This window comes from Periplaneta americana, chromosome 6 (assembly GCF_040183065.1).
Source record: "Periplaneta americana isolate PAMFEO1 chromosome 6, P.americana_PAMFEO1_priV1, whole genome shotgun sequence".
Lineage (NCBI taxonomy): Eukaryota > Metazoa > Arthropoda > Insecta > Blattodea > Blattidae > Periplaneta > Periplaneta americana.
The window spans coordinates 166386299-166405474 of NC_091122.1; the positions used below are offsets into that span (position 1 = coordinate 166386299).

At 35.2% G+C, this 19176-nt stretch overlaps 1 protein-coding gene across 5 annotated transcripts in view; it reads right to left on the minus strand.

Annotated features, from left to right (window-relative positions):
* trh (PAS domain-containing protein trachealess) overlaps window positions 1-19176 on the minus strand; it is a 309891-nt gene that overhangs the window by 122112 nt on the left and 168603 nt on the right. For all 5 annotated transcript variants that reach the window (XM_069829497.1, XM_069829502.1, XM_069829499.1 and 2 more), the window contains exon 3: window positions 472-551. In XM_069829497.1, coding sequence (XP_069685598.1) covers window positions 472-551 — 80 coding nt within the window. The remainder of the gene's footprint in view (window positions 1-471; window positions 552-19176) is intronic.

Here is a 19176-nt window from a genome sequence, read left to right on the forward strand (position 1 = left end):
CTACGAATTAATTGAATAAATAAATAAATAAATAAATAAATAAATAAATAAAATAACTAGAACTACATAAATAAATAATACATAAACTATAAATAATAAATAAATACATAAATAAATAATATATAAAACGTAATAAATAAATATATAAATAGATAAATACGCAAGTAAAAAAATAGATAAATAAATACATTCCTAAATCTACGGCTCTGAACACGTAGTAAATTTAATCTTCCTTCCGTATCGAACTTAAAGAGTTCATCCCCCTCGAATGTTTTGAACTTAACCCAATGGAGGAAGTGTGGTAACCAGATCACCGACGACGACTACATAAGAAAATTAATCGATTTTCTTTGTCGACTTTAATTTAGCATATTCCTTCTTTACGTGTCTTCAGAAGGGCATGCAAGAAGTAATATTTGAGATTATTGCTTCTTTGTTTTGTAACACTTGTGTCTATCATAAGCAACATACCTGCAAGATGTGAGTTCCTTGATGTTGTTCGAACATCTCCATGGCGATACCGGCTACCGAACGGGGTCTCACCGGTCCGCCTGAAACAAAAGCATGGCGTTAAAATAAAATATTTCGTGTTCTCCTCAACTGAAACAGAAAAATGTTGTCACATGCGTCCAGGTTGCTGTGTGAACAAGACACCAGGGGTCTGTTACATAAAAGTGCAAAGTGGTATCACGATTATTCCTGTGTTTTGTAGGTTAAGGACATGCAGTTTTGAATACTATGTAGGAAGATTTTGAAAATTTGAAGTAAAAACATGGTTTTAATAATTAGTATACAGTACATTAAAAACATTATTCACGAAATGGATTTCACTATGGATCGTACTGGATAATAAACATCCTAGTTAATCGAGAGTTTACTGCAGGCGTAAAATGCTGGCGACTTCTAGAAATACTGAGTATAATCTAAGCCAGTGATGTCAAAGCAAGCGCATTTTTCTGCCTCGACGTCGTGCCCGCATCAAGCGCTAAGTAGGGAAAGAGGAAGGGTTGTGTATATGAATAAGCAGGCTGTTGGATTAAGAAAACAGTGGTGCACAAACTTCAAACGGAAAGTGAAATTTTATGTCGTTATTTTTATATGGCTTCTTTCTGTTCGATATTATCTATTTGTCTGTAAAAAAAGTACTAATACCAATTTCTTAATATTGCAGTTGTGTTTTAAATGTTAATAACATAATAAAGAGTTAAGAAGGAATATTCACATAAATTCCATAGTAGTACAACTATAATGTACTAAATGGATGAAACACATCATTAATAAAGAAAGTGATATCCCCAAAAAAGAGACTGAGAATGACATGATAAGTTGGAATTGATATTGATGGTACTTTTAGCCTTATAAAAGTAATCAATAAACTAATCAAAACAATATTACAGTACAGAGCTGACACTTTTACAACACATGGGCACGTATCTTTTGCTTATGATGTAACAGTAGTTGCTTTGTTAATTCATTTCCTTACAAACAATTTCCATGCGAATATTTTCAAAATTTTCGATACACTATCTTCAGTAATACGCATTTACAGTATATTAGATTTACGAAAACATTCTGTAAGGCTACTAAATAAATAAGTCTATATCTGAAAATTTCACTTTTCTATAAAAAGATGTTGAGAAAATATTTCTTTTGAATAAAAAAATCAAACTTATGAAACATGAGCATTAAAATTAAAAGTTACATTCTTATAATATACTTCTACTTCTCAGACAAATGTAAAAATTACCATGGATACAGTTTTAATAAGTTCTCTTCCATTTATCTATTGAATCAGTGCTGGCCATCCCTGAATATAGCTCGACCAAGCGGCATATACTACCTCTTTCGTCTGTCTCTTTCCTTTCCGCTGTAAAGCGCTCAAGCTCTCCTCAGCTCTAAAGCGCGTGCTTGCTCCTATGGGCATCAATTGATATGACTGATCTAAGCTAACATAGCTTGCTGTCGAGGTTGCATTTGTTTTTATTAATTTTTCTTTTCCCTCTTCCAAAATGAAACTGCAGTCAGCAATTCCTTACTTGAAGTAGTTACTTTTATTTAATAGCTAGCACTTTCGAGGCGCAATTTAATTAATTAAAATTTTTAAGGTTTAAAGCATATATTCAGAATATTTCGGGACCTGAATGAAGCCAAATACTTTCCCTGGTTTTTACATATAGGAACACAAAAATTTGACATTTTAAGTTGTTTCTAAGAGTATTTAATGTAGCTTATTAATACACTACGTAAATCCTCAATGTTTATATAGCGGAAAACAAATGCACATGCAAATCTCATCCCTCAAAGTACACACGCGCTATCTGTTGGTGCTAGTTCAGGATATCCCTATAGACGATCTATTACGCCTAAAACCACAATGACGATCCCCAATAATTTCTTCTACATAAAGGACTTAATCTTCTGGACTTAGATATTGAAATTTTTATTTATCTGCTAGAACTCGTTTCTCGTGAACAGAACGTTGTAAATAATTCCGATTCTGCAATGAACACTACAGCCTCAGCTTATAGCAGCACATTCAAATTTATTTGAATATGAACGTAGAAGTTTGCATAATTCTTTATTGAAAATTGTTATATTTCATGTGCATCATTCCCAGATAAATTTACTCGCAGGTACTAAATATAAACGAATTTCGACTAATAGTTGAGAAATCAGTGTACACACACGGATAGAAGACATGACTAAAAGTACTTTTTCTGACGATACTTTATGTTTTATTCCGTAAAGTGAGAAAATAAAAACAGCAAGACCATTTCTATGTCACGCAGATTACGTTCAAGAGTGAACAGGCTACTATATTTATATAATTACTTGTGTGTTTTATTGCTTTTATATTGCTCTGCATCTTATGATATGTCCTCTCTGAAAGGCCTTTGGCAGACCGAAAGGAATTTAATTAAAAATTGGTCATAAGTATGTAGACATCTATATTAAAATACTGGATTAAAATTTTTACGAGTATTAAAACGAATTCATTAGTTCTTATGTAGGGCCTACTAAGAATCTAGAGAATTTCCCACCATTCAGGATTTCATTTACTGTAATGAACGTCTCTAGTTGTCAACAATCTTCCCAACGGTCTTAACACGAGAAAAATATCTGTAGCTGATCCTCTTTTCTTCCAAGTAGTTACGCATCTGATGCTAAAAAGTCATTACTAATAGAATGTAAATACTATTCTATTAATAACATTGCATTTATTATTATTGTTATCCAAATGTTGAAACCCAATTTTACCGTTTAGTATATTAGGGTTGTAGTTTGTTACATGTGAAATACATTATGTAGAGATAATATACAGACAATATAAACACATAAATTAATAGACGGTAAACAGTATTAAATACATAATACAAAAATTACATTCAGTTAAAAAAATTAATTACATAAATTATAATTTATAAACGAAGGTGTAGAGCAGGGATGTCGAACAGCGCTCTCGAGCTGTGAACTGCAGAGCCTTCACTCCTCCCTTACCGTGCAACGGTTGAACACAGGTAGCAGGCAGTCCGGCCGAATGATCGTAAACAAAGCGAAACTGCGGCGGCTGGTACTTGGATAGCTTTTATACATCTTACCAATTGATTAGGAACTTAGTTTAGATTTGCACTTGACGAACTCTGATAAACAAAGAATGTAGCCTACATGAGGATGAATTATGATGATGATGATGATGATGATAATAATAATAATAATAATAATAATAATAGAGTTTTATCTACTGGGTCATTCCATGAATGTTGTTCGTTAGTGACGGAAATAGGTAAATCATAATAATAATAATAATATTGTTAATATCATATTTAAAATATCAACTTAGTGTGTATGTGTTGTAGCAGTGCAACTTCAAGTTCAGAAACGCAAACTGTTTTGATGTATAAAATTAATTGCTTTTAGCGTGACTTGAAATTTGTTCCTAGTTTTTTTTACAGATTCAAAAATATCTCCTCCTCGAGTTCGATCCTTTAGTGAAATGACATCTACAAGATCTCCATGAACATTGAAATCTGAATCGACACTCCTTATGAATATACTGTAGCTAGCTGCGCCGTATCTTTCCGGTCGTGCTTTCATCAAGAGCTATAGTGAGTAACGAGTGAAAGTTTTCATTCTTGCTATCAGTTGCTCCTCCAAGTTATCCCCCATTTATGATACGCGCTCTGCAACAATATTACGAGACAAACATATAGATTTAAAATCATTAACGTATTCCGGACATATCCCTTTTGCAACAGCTATGAGACAGCCTTTCACAAATTCTCCGGAGTAAATAGCTTTGAAGCCGTTGCAATGATTTCACAAATTTTATAGCTAGCACGAACCAAGCTTATTCTACTAACACCCGATGATGGAAGGTTTTCTGAATTCAATCTTGATTTTAATTCTTCTACAGCCTTTTCACGAATGAAACCGGATAACTTTTCTGGTCCATAACCTTCAGCATGACGTTTAGAATTAAAATGCCTTTTAATATTATGATGACTAATGTATCCAAGTACTTTTCTACATATTAAGCAATATGCCTTTCCTCCTTTAAGATAAATAAATATTTATCTGTCCACTCACTATTGAATCGTCGTTTCATATCCATACCAGCCGCCAGAGTTGATAAACACACTGCGTACAGAACACTGCTACAGCGAGCTGACTGACTGTCGTTTCAGCTCAGCTACGGTAGGAAACAGTATTAATCGTTTCACAGTTTGAGAGCGCTGTTCGACATCCCTGGTGTAGAGATATTGCAAGAATATGACATAAATTTGCGAATTTATACATAATTTTAAACAATAATAAAGAGATAATGCACAAGATTGACTTAGTGCCTATATAGGTAGTAACAATAAACAATGGGAAAGAATTCGGAAAAGATATTCAGTTGCTTTTGGTTGTATATAAATGTTATATTCTTCCTTACGTTTTCCACATTAACTATATGTACTAAATGAGTTGCTTTTACTATATTGCAATGTATTTTACTTTCTTTATTTCTATTATGGTATTATTTTCATGTTGTTTAGTGTCGATTTTATTATGCTATTATTACTATTATTATTATTATTATTATTATTATTATTATTATTATTATATCTTCCTCTGTCTGTCAGCAATTTAACACAAACTCGCTGGGTTGTACCTGAATAAGCATTCTCTTACATTCCAAGACATAACAATCCCTTCCTTTTTTCTCACCATTTGTAAGTACAGCAGTGAGCGACACAATAGCCACAATAGATGCTGATCATCTACTGCAATGCAAACTATGGAAATGTGATTGGTGAATGAAAAACACTAACTTAAAAACAGAATGTCTTCATTTTGTGTATGCATGTGTACCCTTGTAGTCCACATCTGTGGAGTAAATGTTAGCGCATCTGGCCGCGAAACCAGGTGGCCCGGGTTCGATTTCTGGTTGGGTCAAGGTACCTGGTTGAGGTTTTTCCGGGATTTTCCCTCAACCCAATATGAACAAATGCTGGGTAACTTTCGGTGCTGGACCCCGGACTCATTTCACCGGCATTACCACTTTTATCTCATTCAGACGCTAAATAACCTAAGATGTTGATAAAGCGTCGTAAAATAACCTACTACAAATGTACCCTTGTAAAATGTGAAATGTGTGGAAGTTTCTTTTAATCCTAGAATTTTGCGTTAAATAAATGTTGAATCTTATATTAGTGATATTCTTTAACAAAAAAAAAAAAAAAAAAAAAAAAAAAAAAAAAAAAAAAAAAAAAAAAGGCTATTTTTTATTTTATAGAGCCTAAAGGAGTTTAAGAACCTATTTTAGGTGCCTAAAATGCAACTATTTAGGGCCTAAAATTCCGCTCTCTAGTTATTAATAATAAATATTTCTCCCTTTCATTTTAAAAGCCATATCCGAGAAAAGTATATTCTATTATCCATGTGCTAAAAAGGATAAATGTTTACCTCCCCTCTTGCTTAAAAAAGTCCCTTGTGCAGACGCTTGTATTTCCCTATTTTGACTATGCTGACATTTTACTGACTGATCTCTCCAGCGACAACAAAACGAAACTTCAACGTGCTCATAACTCGTGTGTACGTTTTGTAAGCAATGTTCGTAAATATGATCATATTACTCCATCCCTGGAAGCAATAGGTTGATTTAAACGAGATAAGAAAATAAATTTACATTCACTTCTCCTCCTCTTCAAAATCTTGAACTCTTCTATTCCTTCGTACCTGTCGTCTCGCTTCACTTACCTTTCTTCCCACAACAATCTGAACACACGCTCTCGCCATGAAACAATACTAACAATACCATCCCATCGCACTTCCTCATACTCATCCTCTTTCACAATAGCCCTGCCAAATCTCTGAAATTCGTTACCTGCTAGCATCAGGGACTGTCGAAATAAAATTGAATTCAAACACAAACTTACTAGGCACTTGGTCAGTAATTGAGACTCGTTCAGACATGGCTTCTTGTAAATAGTTCTCTTAATCTATCACAAAATATTTCAATATCCGGCAATTTCATCACTATAGAATTTTGTTATTCTAGGTTTAATTTGTAATTCAACAAATACAAAAATATTCTTTGTTCTTAACTTCTATGATAAATTGTCTAGCTTTCATTTATCAGGTAATCTTGTCGTACTTTAATTTTTATTGTAACTGTAATTGTAAATTTAATATTAATTGTAATTTTATTCTTCATATTATAGTTGTAATCCCATGGTAGAGGGGCAGAGAAGGCTGACGGCCTTCTCTCTACCAGGTTAAATAAATAAATCCATACTAATAATAAATCTGTAGCCGAAATTTTTCTGGTAATTTTCGATTTTCCAAAAATAATTGGTCCCAACATATATAATTAATCACCCTGAAACCGAAAATCGCTTTTTTAAATTTTTGTTTGTATGTCTGTCTGTCTGTCTGTATGTTTGTTACCTTTTCACGCGATAATGGCTGAACGGATTTCGATGAAAACTGGAATATAAATTAAGTTCGTTGTAACTTAGATTTTAGGCTATATGGCATTCAAAATAAATTATTTAAAAGGGGGGGTTATAAGGGGGCCTGAATTAAATAAATCGAAATATCTCGCTTATTATTGATTTTTGTGAAAAATGCTACATAACAAAAGTTTCTTTACAAATAATTTTCGATAAGTTTTATTCCTTGAAAAATTTTGATAGGACTGAAATTTAATGAGATAAATGAGTTTTAAAATTAAAATAACTGCCACCTAAGGCCGTGTAATGAATTAATAAACAAATGACTTGGTCTATAAGGGGCCTTGGACATCAACAATCGAAAGCTATGAAAGATAGCCTACAGATAATGTTTCTGTGTTTGTATGAAGTAATATCGGAAGCTAATTTAACCGATTTGTATAATTAATTATTAATTTACCATTGGAAAGTGTAGTTTTTCTATATGGACATAATGCTATAATGTTATCACAGTAACTTCTGAGTGAATCGAGGACAGGTAAGATTAAAATAGCTTCTTATGCACAGAAAACTTGATAGGCTATTCTGTATATTCGTTTCCTATATTTCCTAAAATAATTTTCATGACCAAATGAGTGGTCTCTGGATCAAAATGATCGCATTTTAATTATGCAAATACAATTTAAATTAAGTAACATAATAAACGATTTATCCTTATATCAAACACGAATGTTCCCTGGATCAAATGTCCTATTTTAATTATGTAATTACTTTATATTTATTTCTAACGGGTGCAGCGGAGCGCACGGGTACGGCTAGTACTAAATAAATAAATACGTACATGACGACGTAGAAATAAGCCGCATAACGTACCATTTTACTTCGATGACACAGTTTTCTTGTCGACGACGGACTGTTTTCTAAAATTAGTAGGCTCCTATTTCGCGTGACGTGACGTATAAAGACGTCGGCATAAACATTGTATAGATCTGATTTCATAAAGGGAGGCGAGCTAGCAGAAGAGTGTAAGAAGAGGCGAAGGACTGATTTAATTCATTACACTTTCTGCCCCGGGAGGGTTTGCTTAACTGCACGTCCCGCCGTACAAGGTAACATAATCAGCATCGGAAGGCACGATCACGTTTTACTGGCGTCATCTCTTTCCCAAGACATGGATAGATGGCAAGGAGACGACCATTTTCATTTTCGTCCAAGGCAGTGAAAGTCGCGGATGGAGACATTGATGAGATATTGATGGTGCTTGATATAGCACGCAGCCTCGTTTTCCCGAAGCGCAATCTATCTTCTGTAAATAGGCCTACTTAATGCCACATCAAATGTTTGAACGGGCATCCAATCAACTACAATTTCAACTGATATTATTAAGTATTAATACATGTGGCTATCGAAGAAATATAGAAATATATTAACCTTCTATCGATATTTCTCCAATTTTGTACATTTTATGCACCAGGTTCCAAAATCAGTCTTACTCACTTTCGGATGAAATTGTGATATTTATTTTTTATTTATTCAATCTTCCTCAACTTGTTGAGGTTGTCAAAGACAAAGAATGTTAAGGGGAGAGGATGGTATTTTTTTAAACTTTTTTCCTATTTGGTGTAAATTATTAATTTTGTGTATGTAGAGAGCTCATAGCTGTGGCAACTCAACCAAATAAGGATATTTAAAAAAAATTATTTGGGGGCCCAAATTTGAAAAAATATACCCAATGCAGGATTGTACTAAAACCGAAATATCTAAACCGTTTTTAAAGATAGATTCAAACAGTTTTCGTAATGTATTTGCAAAAGTATGTTCTACAAACTGACTGTAACAAATTTTGATATTAGACCCTACGTTTGTAAAACAAACAATTAAAATTTAGTAACAATTTTCTGATTTCCTTTCTTGCAAACAAACGGACGTATTTTTAAAATGAAATCAATTAATAAAATTCTGTTACAAAGAAAAGTTTAATAATAGTCTAAAAAATGTGTGTTCTAAATTTCATGCATGTATCTTTAATAGTTCAGAAATTATATTCATTTTGTCTGGCAATGTAGCAAAAAAAAAAAAATGAAGTTACTGGAAACTGATAAAAGCGATAAAAATCCATAGCGCAGGAAGTTTAAAAATGACGTCTCAACATCCGATAAGGGCACAAATACCCACAAAATGTTACGCAATGCATTCCACACATATCAAAGGGTATTTTAAAGAAAAATTTTTTTTTTTGAAAATTTAATTTACCGGAAACAACAATAAAAGTGGGCGAGTGATTTAAAAATCCATAATGCAGGAAGTTTAAAAATGGCGATCCACACATATCACAGAGTATTTTAAAGAATATTTATTTTTTGAAAATTTAGTCATTTTTCATCAAAAATACCATCCTCTCCCCTTAAACAGTAACATTTAAGATGACATTAAAAATGTCTTACAAGAAATTTGTTTACAATAAACTAAAATTTACAGTAGATAATATTTCACATAATGAAAATTTGCTGTAAAATAAAAAATACAGATAAAAAATGGAATGAGAAAATTCAATTTGAATTGAAATAAAAGTTTCGCCGTAAAATCTGCAGAGAACCCTTCAAGGCTATAATAGAAATTTCCTTAATTGTTGTTGTTGGAACACCAAATTTATGACAGAATCTATTCTCTTTCCTTTGTAATTTTATTGACATATGATATTCCAAGTTCAAGTCGTAGTTGTGGTTACAGGACTAACATCCTTTAACATAGACCCGTCCAAAAAAGTATGCCTATAATTGAGTTTTCTCATACTAGGTTTATCATTATGTATTCGTATGTTGGACACTTTTGTTGACGTCCTACAAAATTTTGTCCAATATCCTTTTGAGAAGATTAACTCCATATACAGATGAAATTATTGGGGATCATCAGTGTGGTTTTAGGCGTAATAGATCGACTATTGATCAGGTTTTTTTTTATTGGACAGATATTGGAGAAAAATGGGAGTATAAGGGTACATTACATCAGTTATTCATAGATTTCAAAAAGGCATATGACTCGGTTAAGAGAGAAGTTTTATATAATATTCTTATTGAATTTGGTATTCCCAAGAAACTAGTTCGATTAATTAAAATGAGTGAAACTTACAGCAGAGTCCGTATAGGCCAGTTTCTATCTCATACTTTTCCAATTCACTGCGGGCTAAAGCAAGGAGATGCACTATCACCTTTACTTTTTAACTTCGCTCTAGAATATGTCATTAGGAAAGTCCAGGATAACAGTCAGGGTTTGGAATTGAACGGGTTACGTCAGCTTCTTGTCTATGCGGATGACGTGAATATGTTAGGAGAAAATCCACAAACGATTAGGGAAAACACGGAAATTTTACTTCAAGCAAGTAAAGAGATAGGTTTGGAAGTAAATCCCGAAAAGACAAAGTATATGATTATGTGTCGTGGCGAGAATATTGTACGAAATGGAAATATAAAAATTGGAAATTTATCTTTTGAAGAAGTGGAGAAATTCAAATAGCTGGGAGCAACAGTAACAAATATAAATGATACTCGGGAAGAAATTAAACACAGAATAAATATGGGAAATGCCTGTTATTATTAGGTTGAGAAGCTTTTGTCATCTAGTCTACTATCAAAAAATCTGAAAGTTAGAATTTATAAAACAGTTATAGGTTACCGGTTGTTCTGTATGGTTATGAAACTTGGACTTTCACTTTGGTAGAGGAACAGAGAATAAGATTCTTAGGAAAAAATTGTATTTGGGGCGGAGAGGGATGAAGTTACAGGAGAATGGAGAAAGTTACACAACGCAGAACTGCACGCATTGTTTTCTTCACCTGATATAATTAGGAACATTAAATCCAGACGTTTGAGATGGGCAGGACATGTAGCACGTATGGGTGAATCCAGAAGTGCATATAGAGTTGAGAGGCCGGAAGGAAAAAGACCTTTGGGGAGGCCGAGACGTAGATGGGAGAATAATATTAAAATGGATTTGAGGGAGTTGGGATATGATGGTAAGGACTGGATTAATCTTGCTCAGGATAGGGACCGATGGCGGGCTTATGTGAGGGCGGCAATGAACCTCAGGGTTCCTTAAAAGCTGTAAGCAAGTAAGTAAATAAGTAATTCGTATATTGGTAGGCCTGGAGTCCGGAAAGTAACTACAACGTAAAGTTCTATTTTCCGTATTGGTTTGGAGTACGGAAAGAAGTAAAATTCGATTTAGTATGAAACAAAGTATAATTATTGTTAACTTCAACAGCTAGGCCTATATTATCATCTGTTGATAACATTATTAATGTTCCAAGATAATTAAATTAGGGTTATTATTGGCAGATACTTTTTTTTTTTTTAATTTGTCTACCTGCTGTTGGGATCTATGTAAGCAGTTTCGACACGAGTTCATTTACTATTATTGTAAATTTTGTGAGGATTTCAACCGACAGGTCGACCTGGTTGGCAAGTTGGTATAGCGCTGGCCTTCTATGCCCAAGGTTGCGGGTTCGATCCCGGGCGAGGTCGATGGCATTTAAGCACTAAGTGTGCTTAAATGCGACAGGCTCATGTCAGTAGATTTACTGGCATGTAAAAGAACTCCTGCGGGACAAAATTCAGGCACATCCGGCGACGCTGATATAACCTCTGCAGTTGCGAGCGTCGTTAAATAAAACATAACATTAACATTAACATCAACCGACAGTAACAATTTACGAGTAGCGGGGTCCTTGTTTTGTTTTCAGGTCGTACAAATGAGAGAGCCTGATGTGATAAGTGATAACATAGCACAAAGACTGGTAGGACGGAAACGATTACTATGAAGAGATAAATTTCTCTTTCCTTCCAGGAACTGAACACAAGTCCACTGGTATTCTAGCCGGATACGTCGCCACATGAGTTACAACAGGAAATACATTCTCCTAATAAATCATTAAAACAAATGAGTGGGGTCTGGTGATTCGTCAAGAACCCAGTTTCCAAATGGTAGGAATCATAGCAGCTCCCGATATTATGAACAAAACTAGCGACTTTATTTATGTGCTCTATTCGCCTCTAGGGTCATGGGATAATATTTCTTATTTTGATTTCCCCGTTTTTCTTGCTCTCTTCCAATAAGACAAAGGGAAATATTTTTCTTAACTTGTTTGTGTTTTGGTAGCCTCTTCTTCAAGTCCCCCCGGAACGAACGGAGCCACAGATGCGCCCGATACCGAACCTAACACCTCATATCAGAGAAGACCGAGCAATTGGGCAATATTGCACCTGTCACATGTGAAATATGGCCGAAACACACAATACGTGTGGCTACACAGATGTACACCTCCCCTTCCCCTCGGAACCCTCGCCGGCAGCGAGGGACTGTATCGCAACAGTGTGTCCCATCCAGTGCACCCCGCCAAGACGTGCGAGCCAATCAAGTGCTCTAACTCTCAATCACAGCGGATACAAGGGAAAGACAAGGAGAACAACGGGAAGTCAAGAAGAACAAGAGGAATATAAGGTGAACAATGGGAAATCAATAAGAATAAGGGGTACGCAAGGAGAACAATGGAAAGCCAAGAAGAATAAGGGGCATATAAGGAGAATGCAAGGTAAACAATGGAAAGATAAAAAGAACAAGGGGAATGCAAGGAGAACAATGGAAAGTGAAGAAGAACAAGGGGCATATAAGGAGAACAAGGGGAATGCAAGGAGAACAATGGGAAGATAAAAAGAACAAGGGGAATGCAAGGAGAACAATGGAAAGTGAAGAAGAACAAGGGGCATATAAGGAGAACAAGGGGAATGCAAGGAGAACAATGGGAAGATAAAAAGAACAAGGGGAATGCAAGGAGAACAATGGAAAGTGAAGAAGAACAAGAGGCATATAAGGAGAATGCAAGGTAAACAATGGAAAGATAAAAAGAACAAGGGGAATGCAAGGAGAACAATGGAAAGTGAAGAAGAACAAGGGGCATATAAGGAGAACAAGGGGAATGCAAGGAGAACAATGGGAAGATAAAAAGAACAAGGGGAATGCAAGGAGAACAATGGAAAGTGAAGAAGAACAAGGGGCATATATGGAGAACAAGGGGAATGCAAGGAGAACAATGGGAAGATAAAAAGAACAAGGGGAATGCAAGGAGAACAATGGGAAGATAAAAAGAACATGGGGAATGCAAGGAGAACAATGGAAAGTGAAGAAGAACAAGGGGCATATAAGGAGAACAAGGGGAATGCAAGGAGAACAATTGGAAGATAAAAAGAACAAGGGGAATGCAAGGAGAACAATGGAAAGTGAAGAAGAACAAGGGGCATATAAGGAGAACAAGGGGAATACAAGGAGAACAATGGGAAGATAAAAAGAACAAGGGGAATGCAAGGAGAACAATGGGAAGATAAAAAGAACAAGGGGAATGCAAGGAGAACAATGGAAAGTGAAGAAGAATAAGGGGCATATAAGGAGAAGAAGGGGAATACAAGGAGAACAATGGGAAGATAAAAAGAACATGGGGAATGCAAGGAGAACAATGGAAAGTGAAGAAGAACAAGGGACATATAAGGAGAACAAGGGGAATACAAGGAGAACAATGGGAAGATAAAAAGAACAAGGGGAATGCAAGGAGAACAATGGAAAGTGAAGAAGAACAAGGGGCATATAAGGAGAACAAGGGGAATACAAGGAGAACAATGGGAAGATAAAAAGAACAAGGGGAATGCAAGGAGAACAATGGAAAGTGAAGAAGAATAAGGGGCATATAAGGAGAACAAGGGGAATACAAGGAGAATAATGGGAAGATAAAAAGAACAAGGGGAATGCAAGGAGAACAATGGAAAGTGAAGAAGAATAAGGGGCATATAAGGAGAACAAGGGGAATGCAAGGAGAACAATGGGAAGATAAAAAGAACAAGGGGAATGCAAGGAGAACAATGGAAAGTGAAGAAGAATAAGGGGCATATAAGGAGAACAAGGGGAATGCAAGGAGAACAATGGAAAGATAAAAAGAACAAGGGGAATGCAAGGAGAACAATGGAAAGCCAAGAAGAATAAGGGGCATATAAGGAGAACAAGGGGAATGCAAGGAGTACAATGGAAAGATAAAAAGAACAAGGGGAATGCAAGGAGAACAATGGGAAGATAAAAAGAACAAGGGGAATGCAAGGAGAACAATGGAAAGTGAAGAAAAACAAGGGGCATATTAGGAGAACAAGGGGATGTCAAGAAGAACAAGGGGATGTGAAGAAGAACAATGGAAAGTGAAGAAGGACAGGGGCATATAAGGAGAACAAGGGGAAGTGAAGAAGAACAAGGGGCATATTAGGAAAACAATGGGAAGACAAGGTGAACAATGGAAAGTGACTAAGAACAAGGGGCATATAAGGAGAACAAGGGGATGTCAAGAAGAACAAGGGGTATATATAGGGGGAACAATGGGATGTGAAGAAGAACAATGGAAAGTGAAGAAGGACAAGGGGCATATTAGGAAAACAATGGGAAGACAAGGTGAACAATGCGAAGTTAAGGGAAAACAAGGAGAACAAGGGCAATGCAAGGAGAAGAATGGAAAGTGAAGAAGAACAAGGGATATATAAGGAGAACAAGGGGCATGCAAAGAGAACAATAGGAAGTCAAGAAGGTAAAGGGGCATATAAGGAGAACAATGGGAAGTCATAAAGAACAAGGAGAAGACAAAGAAAACAAAGAGAAGTCAAGGAGGACAAGGCGAATACAAGGAGCACAATAGGACGTTAAGAGGGCTGAGAGAAAGGCAAGGAGACCGATGGGAAGTCAGAAGAACAAAGGATATACAAGGAAAACAAGAGAAATACAAGAAAGAGGATTGAAATACAAAGAAGACAAGGGGAACACAATGAAAAAGGGAACTGTAAGAAGAAGAAGGGAAGGTTATGGAAAACAAGGGAAATACAAGAAAGATAAGGAGAATACAAAGAAGACAAGGGGATTACAGGGAAAACAAGGGAAATACAAGAAAGATAAGGAGAATACAAAGAAGGCAAGGGGATTACAGGGAAAACAAGGGAAATACAAGAAAGATAAGGAGAATACAAAGAAGACAAGGGGATTACAGGGAAAACAAGGGAAATACAAGGATAAGAGGTATACAAGGAAAACAAAGAAAAGACATTGAGAATAAGGCAAATACAAGGAGAACAAGGGGAATGCAAAAAGAACAAAGAGAGAGAGAGAGAGAGTTGAATTTTTATGTGACAATTACCTAGTTACGCCTCCATATCTAGTGAGGTGAAAACATATTGTTTGTGACTCACTAGAAGAATAGCGTAGAATGAAGCAGCATGGGGGATGTATGCTAGTGACATGAATGCTTACATTATGTGACGCAGTAGCGGCAGTATTCATTAACAAAAATATGCAGACTTCAGCAGTCGCTGGTCATTGCTCTTGTGCTTAGGAAGTGAGAAGTTAAGCTATTAATTATAATTCGTGCTACATGAAGTAAGTATTGATAGTTACTTTATTAAAATGACTAGTATCCTTTAATTTCCATACATATTGTTACTAATGTTTTCTGCGTGTTTATCTGAGTGTTGTTTATCATAATCAGCAACCATAGTCGCACGTGAGTAACAGAAACCCCAACTTCGACCTTGTCCGATATCACTGTGAATTTTTCAATACAAAATCCCAGTCTTAACCGGAACTCAGACCCATGCTGCCAGCGTAACATGCTAATGGTGTAGACCACGCAGACAATGCAGAGACCATAAAGTCTTACTAAGTTATATACGATATACTATATTACTTTTTTCTTCGATTCCACAATTTTTCTCGCTATCATAACTTAAATACTCGGTCACAACACGATAACACGCTAGAAATTCCACTCCACATATCATCTCTGTATTCCTCATCTTTCACTCTTGCTACTTCTCGTCACTCGAATTCTCTGCCGCCTGAAGTCAAGGGCTGCCGAACTTTGATTTATTTTAAATATAAACTAGAAGAATATATTATAAGTTGCCAGACCTAATACGTTGCAAATATTTAATTCAATGTGTTTATTTTTTGTTTCTTATTTTTTTGTGTGCACTTAATTCAATTGTCTTTTTAATGTTATTATGTAAATAGTATTTTCTTTTAATTTAATGGTCGTATGTTTACCGTAGCGTTCTTTTTTGTGTAGCCTATTCTTTATTCAAATCCATGATTTTGACTCTATTATGTAAATCGTGTTCATTTAACACATAATACCGATATGTATTCCACTATATATACACACATATCTGTGTTGTTTGGGTAAAGGGAGATAAGTCATAAACATGAATCTTGAGATAAATGACAATTAACCTTCGGACACTTATTACAAATAATTTTCTACACAAATAAAACACATCAAATGCTAGTATTCTTTTGATTTTTGCACAACCACTTGCATAATTTAACTTGTGTGTTCAATCTGGGGAACAAAATTTCATCTGCACAAAAAATTTACTTATCCCCCTTTACCCGAACAGCACAGATATTTTATTATTATTATTATTATTATTATTATTATTATTATTATTATTATTATTATTGTGTACATTTTATTCAATTGTCAATTTCTGGTTGTGATGAAACCATCCTTGGTTCAGAAACACACCCTCATACGGCTCTACAACACATTGGCACGACCGATGCTCAGCTATGGCAGCGAAGCATGGACACTGAGGAAAGCAGATAAAAGCAGAATAACGGCTTGTGAAATACGATTCATGCGAAGAACAGCGGGCTATACTAAATGGGATCTGAAAAGAAATTGTGAAATTTTAAAGGAACTAAAAACTCAACCAGTTTTAGATTACAGTGTTCAATATCAGTCTAATTGGAAACATCATTTGGAAAGAATGAGTAATAGTAGACTCCCAAAGGCAATTTATGATTATGTACCACATGGCCAAAGATCTGTGGGTGGTCCTGCTAAGAGATGGCGTGAAAATTTTATGTGAGATCGTAACAGGCCTTGTGGCCTAACACTTGTCAGGCAGAAGAAGAAGAAGAAGATTTCTGGTTTATTTATGTGAATTATACTTGCCTGTAATTTAATACCAATATGTATTTCAATGTGTTTATTATTGTTTTATAAAGTACATTTTATTGAATTATCGGCTTCTGATTTCATGTATTTGTTTCTAACAACGTTAATATGTATTCCACTGTATTTTAATTTTATTTATGCTCGACCATGCCGAAATGTAGTAATTATATACCTGGTAGCAGTCCTTTAATGCATGTCATTAAAGTTAACCTATTCATTAAAGTTCAGGATTTCGATTATTCTCGGATATACAATCGAAAGACAACGAGGGAAACGTTACGGAGCCTGGAAATCCAATACTGTCGCAGAAGGTTATGTTCTGTTACTATAATAATTAGCGTTAATTGTAAATAATATTCAAATAAATTCAATTTGTCATCTCGTTTTTCAATTCTAAATCAATTTCCAGGTTATATCAAAATTAGTTCATGTTATTCTCTAGATTACATCAAGGTCAATGACATTATTGTTCCTCGGAAAAAATCAATACTTTCGCGTCTGCGCACATCTCACAATTTACGAGCTATGCACAAGGTCACTTCCCATCTTCAGTCAGATACGAATAAAATGAATACTTCTGAATAATTTCAAGTTAGAAATATGGTCCAGCATAAAAAGTCGTATGAAACTTGCCTATAATGGTAATTAAGATGCTCGTATGAAAATTATGAAACTCGCTTGCGCTAGTTTCATAAACAAACATACTTGCGTCTTAATTACTATCATTATAGGCTCGTTGCATAATGTACTATTAGGTAAACTTTTATTTAACTGTCTCTTTTGATATCATTATGTAAATCGTATATGTATGTAATTACTTAATTCTGATCCAGTTGTATGTTCAACTATGTAAGCAAGTTTTAATCCTGGTTGAGTGTAAGAGAAGGCCCTACAGCCTTAACTCTGCGGTCCCTGTCCTGTGCAAGATTAATCCAGTCTCTATCATCATATCCCACCTCCCTCAAATCCATTTTAATATTATCCTCCCATCTACGTCTCGGCCTCCCAAAAGGTCTTTTTCCCTCTGGTCTCCCAACTAACACTCTATATGCATTTCTGGATTCGCCCATACATGCTACATGCCCTGCCCATCTCAAACGTCTGGATTTAATGTTCCTAATTATGTCAGGTGAAGAATACAATGCGTGCAGTTCTGTGTTGTGTAACTTTCTCCATTCTCCTGTAACTTCATCCCGCTTAGCCCCAAATATTTTCCTAAGAACCTTATTCTCAAACACCCTTAACCTATGTTCCTCTCTCAGAGTGAGAGTCCAAGTTTCACAACCATATAGAAGAACCGGTAATATAACTGTTTTATAAATTCTAACTTTCAGATTTTCGGACATCAGACTGAATGATAAGAGCTTCTTAACCGAATAATAACACGCATTTCCCATATTTATTCTGCGTTTAATTTCCTCCCGAGTGTCATTTATATTTGTTACTGCTGCTCCAAGATATTTGCATTTTTCCACTTCTTCAAAGGATAAATTTCCAATTTTTATATTTCCATTTCGTACAATATTCTCGTCACGAGACATAATCATATACTTTGTTTTTCGGGATTTATTTCCAAACCTATCGCTTTACTTGCTTCCAGTAAAATTCCCGTGTTTTCCCTAATCGTTTGTGGATTTTCTCCCAATATATTCACGCCATCCGCAGAGACAAGCAGCTGATGTAACCCGTTCAATTCCAAACCCTCTCTGTTATCCTGGACTTTCCTAATGGCATATTCTAGAGCAAAGTTAAAAAGTAAAGGTGATAGTGCATCTCCTTGCTTTAGCCCACAGTGAATTGGAAACGCATCTGACAGAAAGTGACCCCCATAACCTGTTACGAAACCTTCAAATTATTATTATTATTATTATTATTATTATTATTATTATTATTATTATATTTCCCTGAATACTGAATCTGATTGTGATTCCGAAATGTATATCTTAGATTCCAGTACACAAAGTCTGTTTCCGAACCTGTAAGTAGCTTCGTTCTAGAAATTCAAGACCTCCACCGCAAACACTGTTATTGTAATTATTTTCGCTTATGATCAAAGACGTAATATAAAAGCAGAAGCATATCGCCCGATCGATCATGAAATATTTATAATAAATACGAGCAGAATGCGTCATTTCCCCTAGCCGCTCCCTCCCCGTACGAAATAGCAACATGTGTGACGTCATCTCGTCCCTATCACCATTTTCT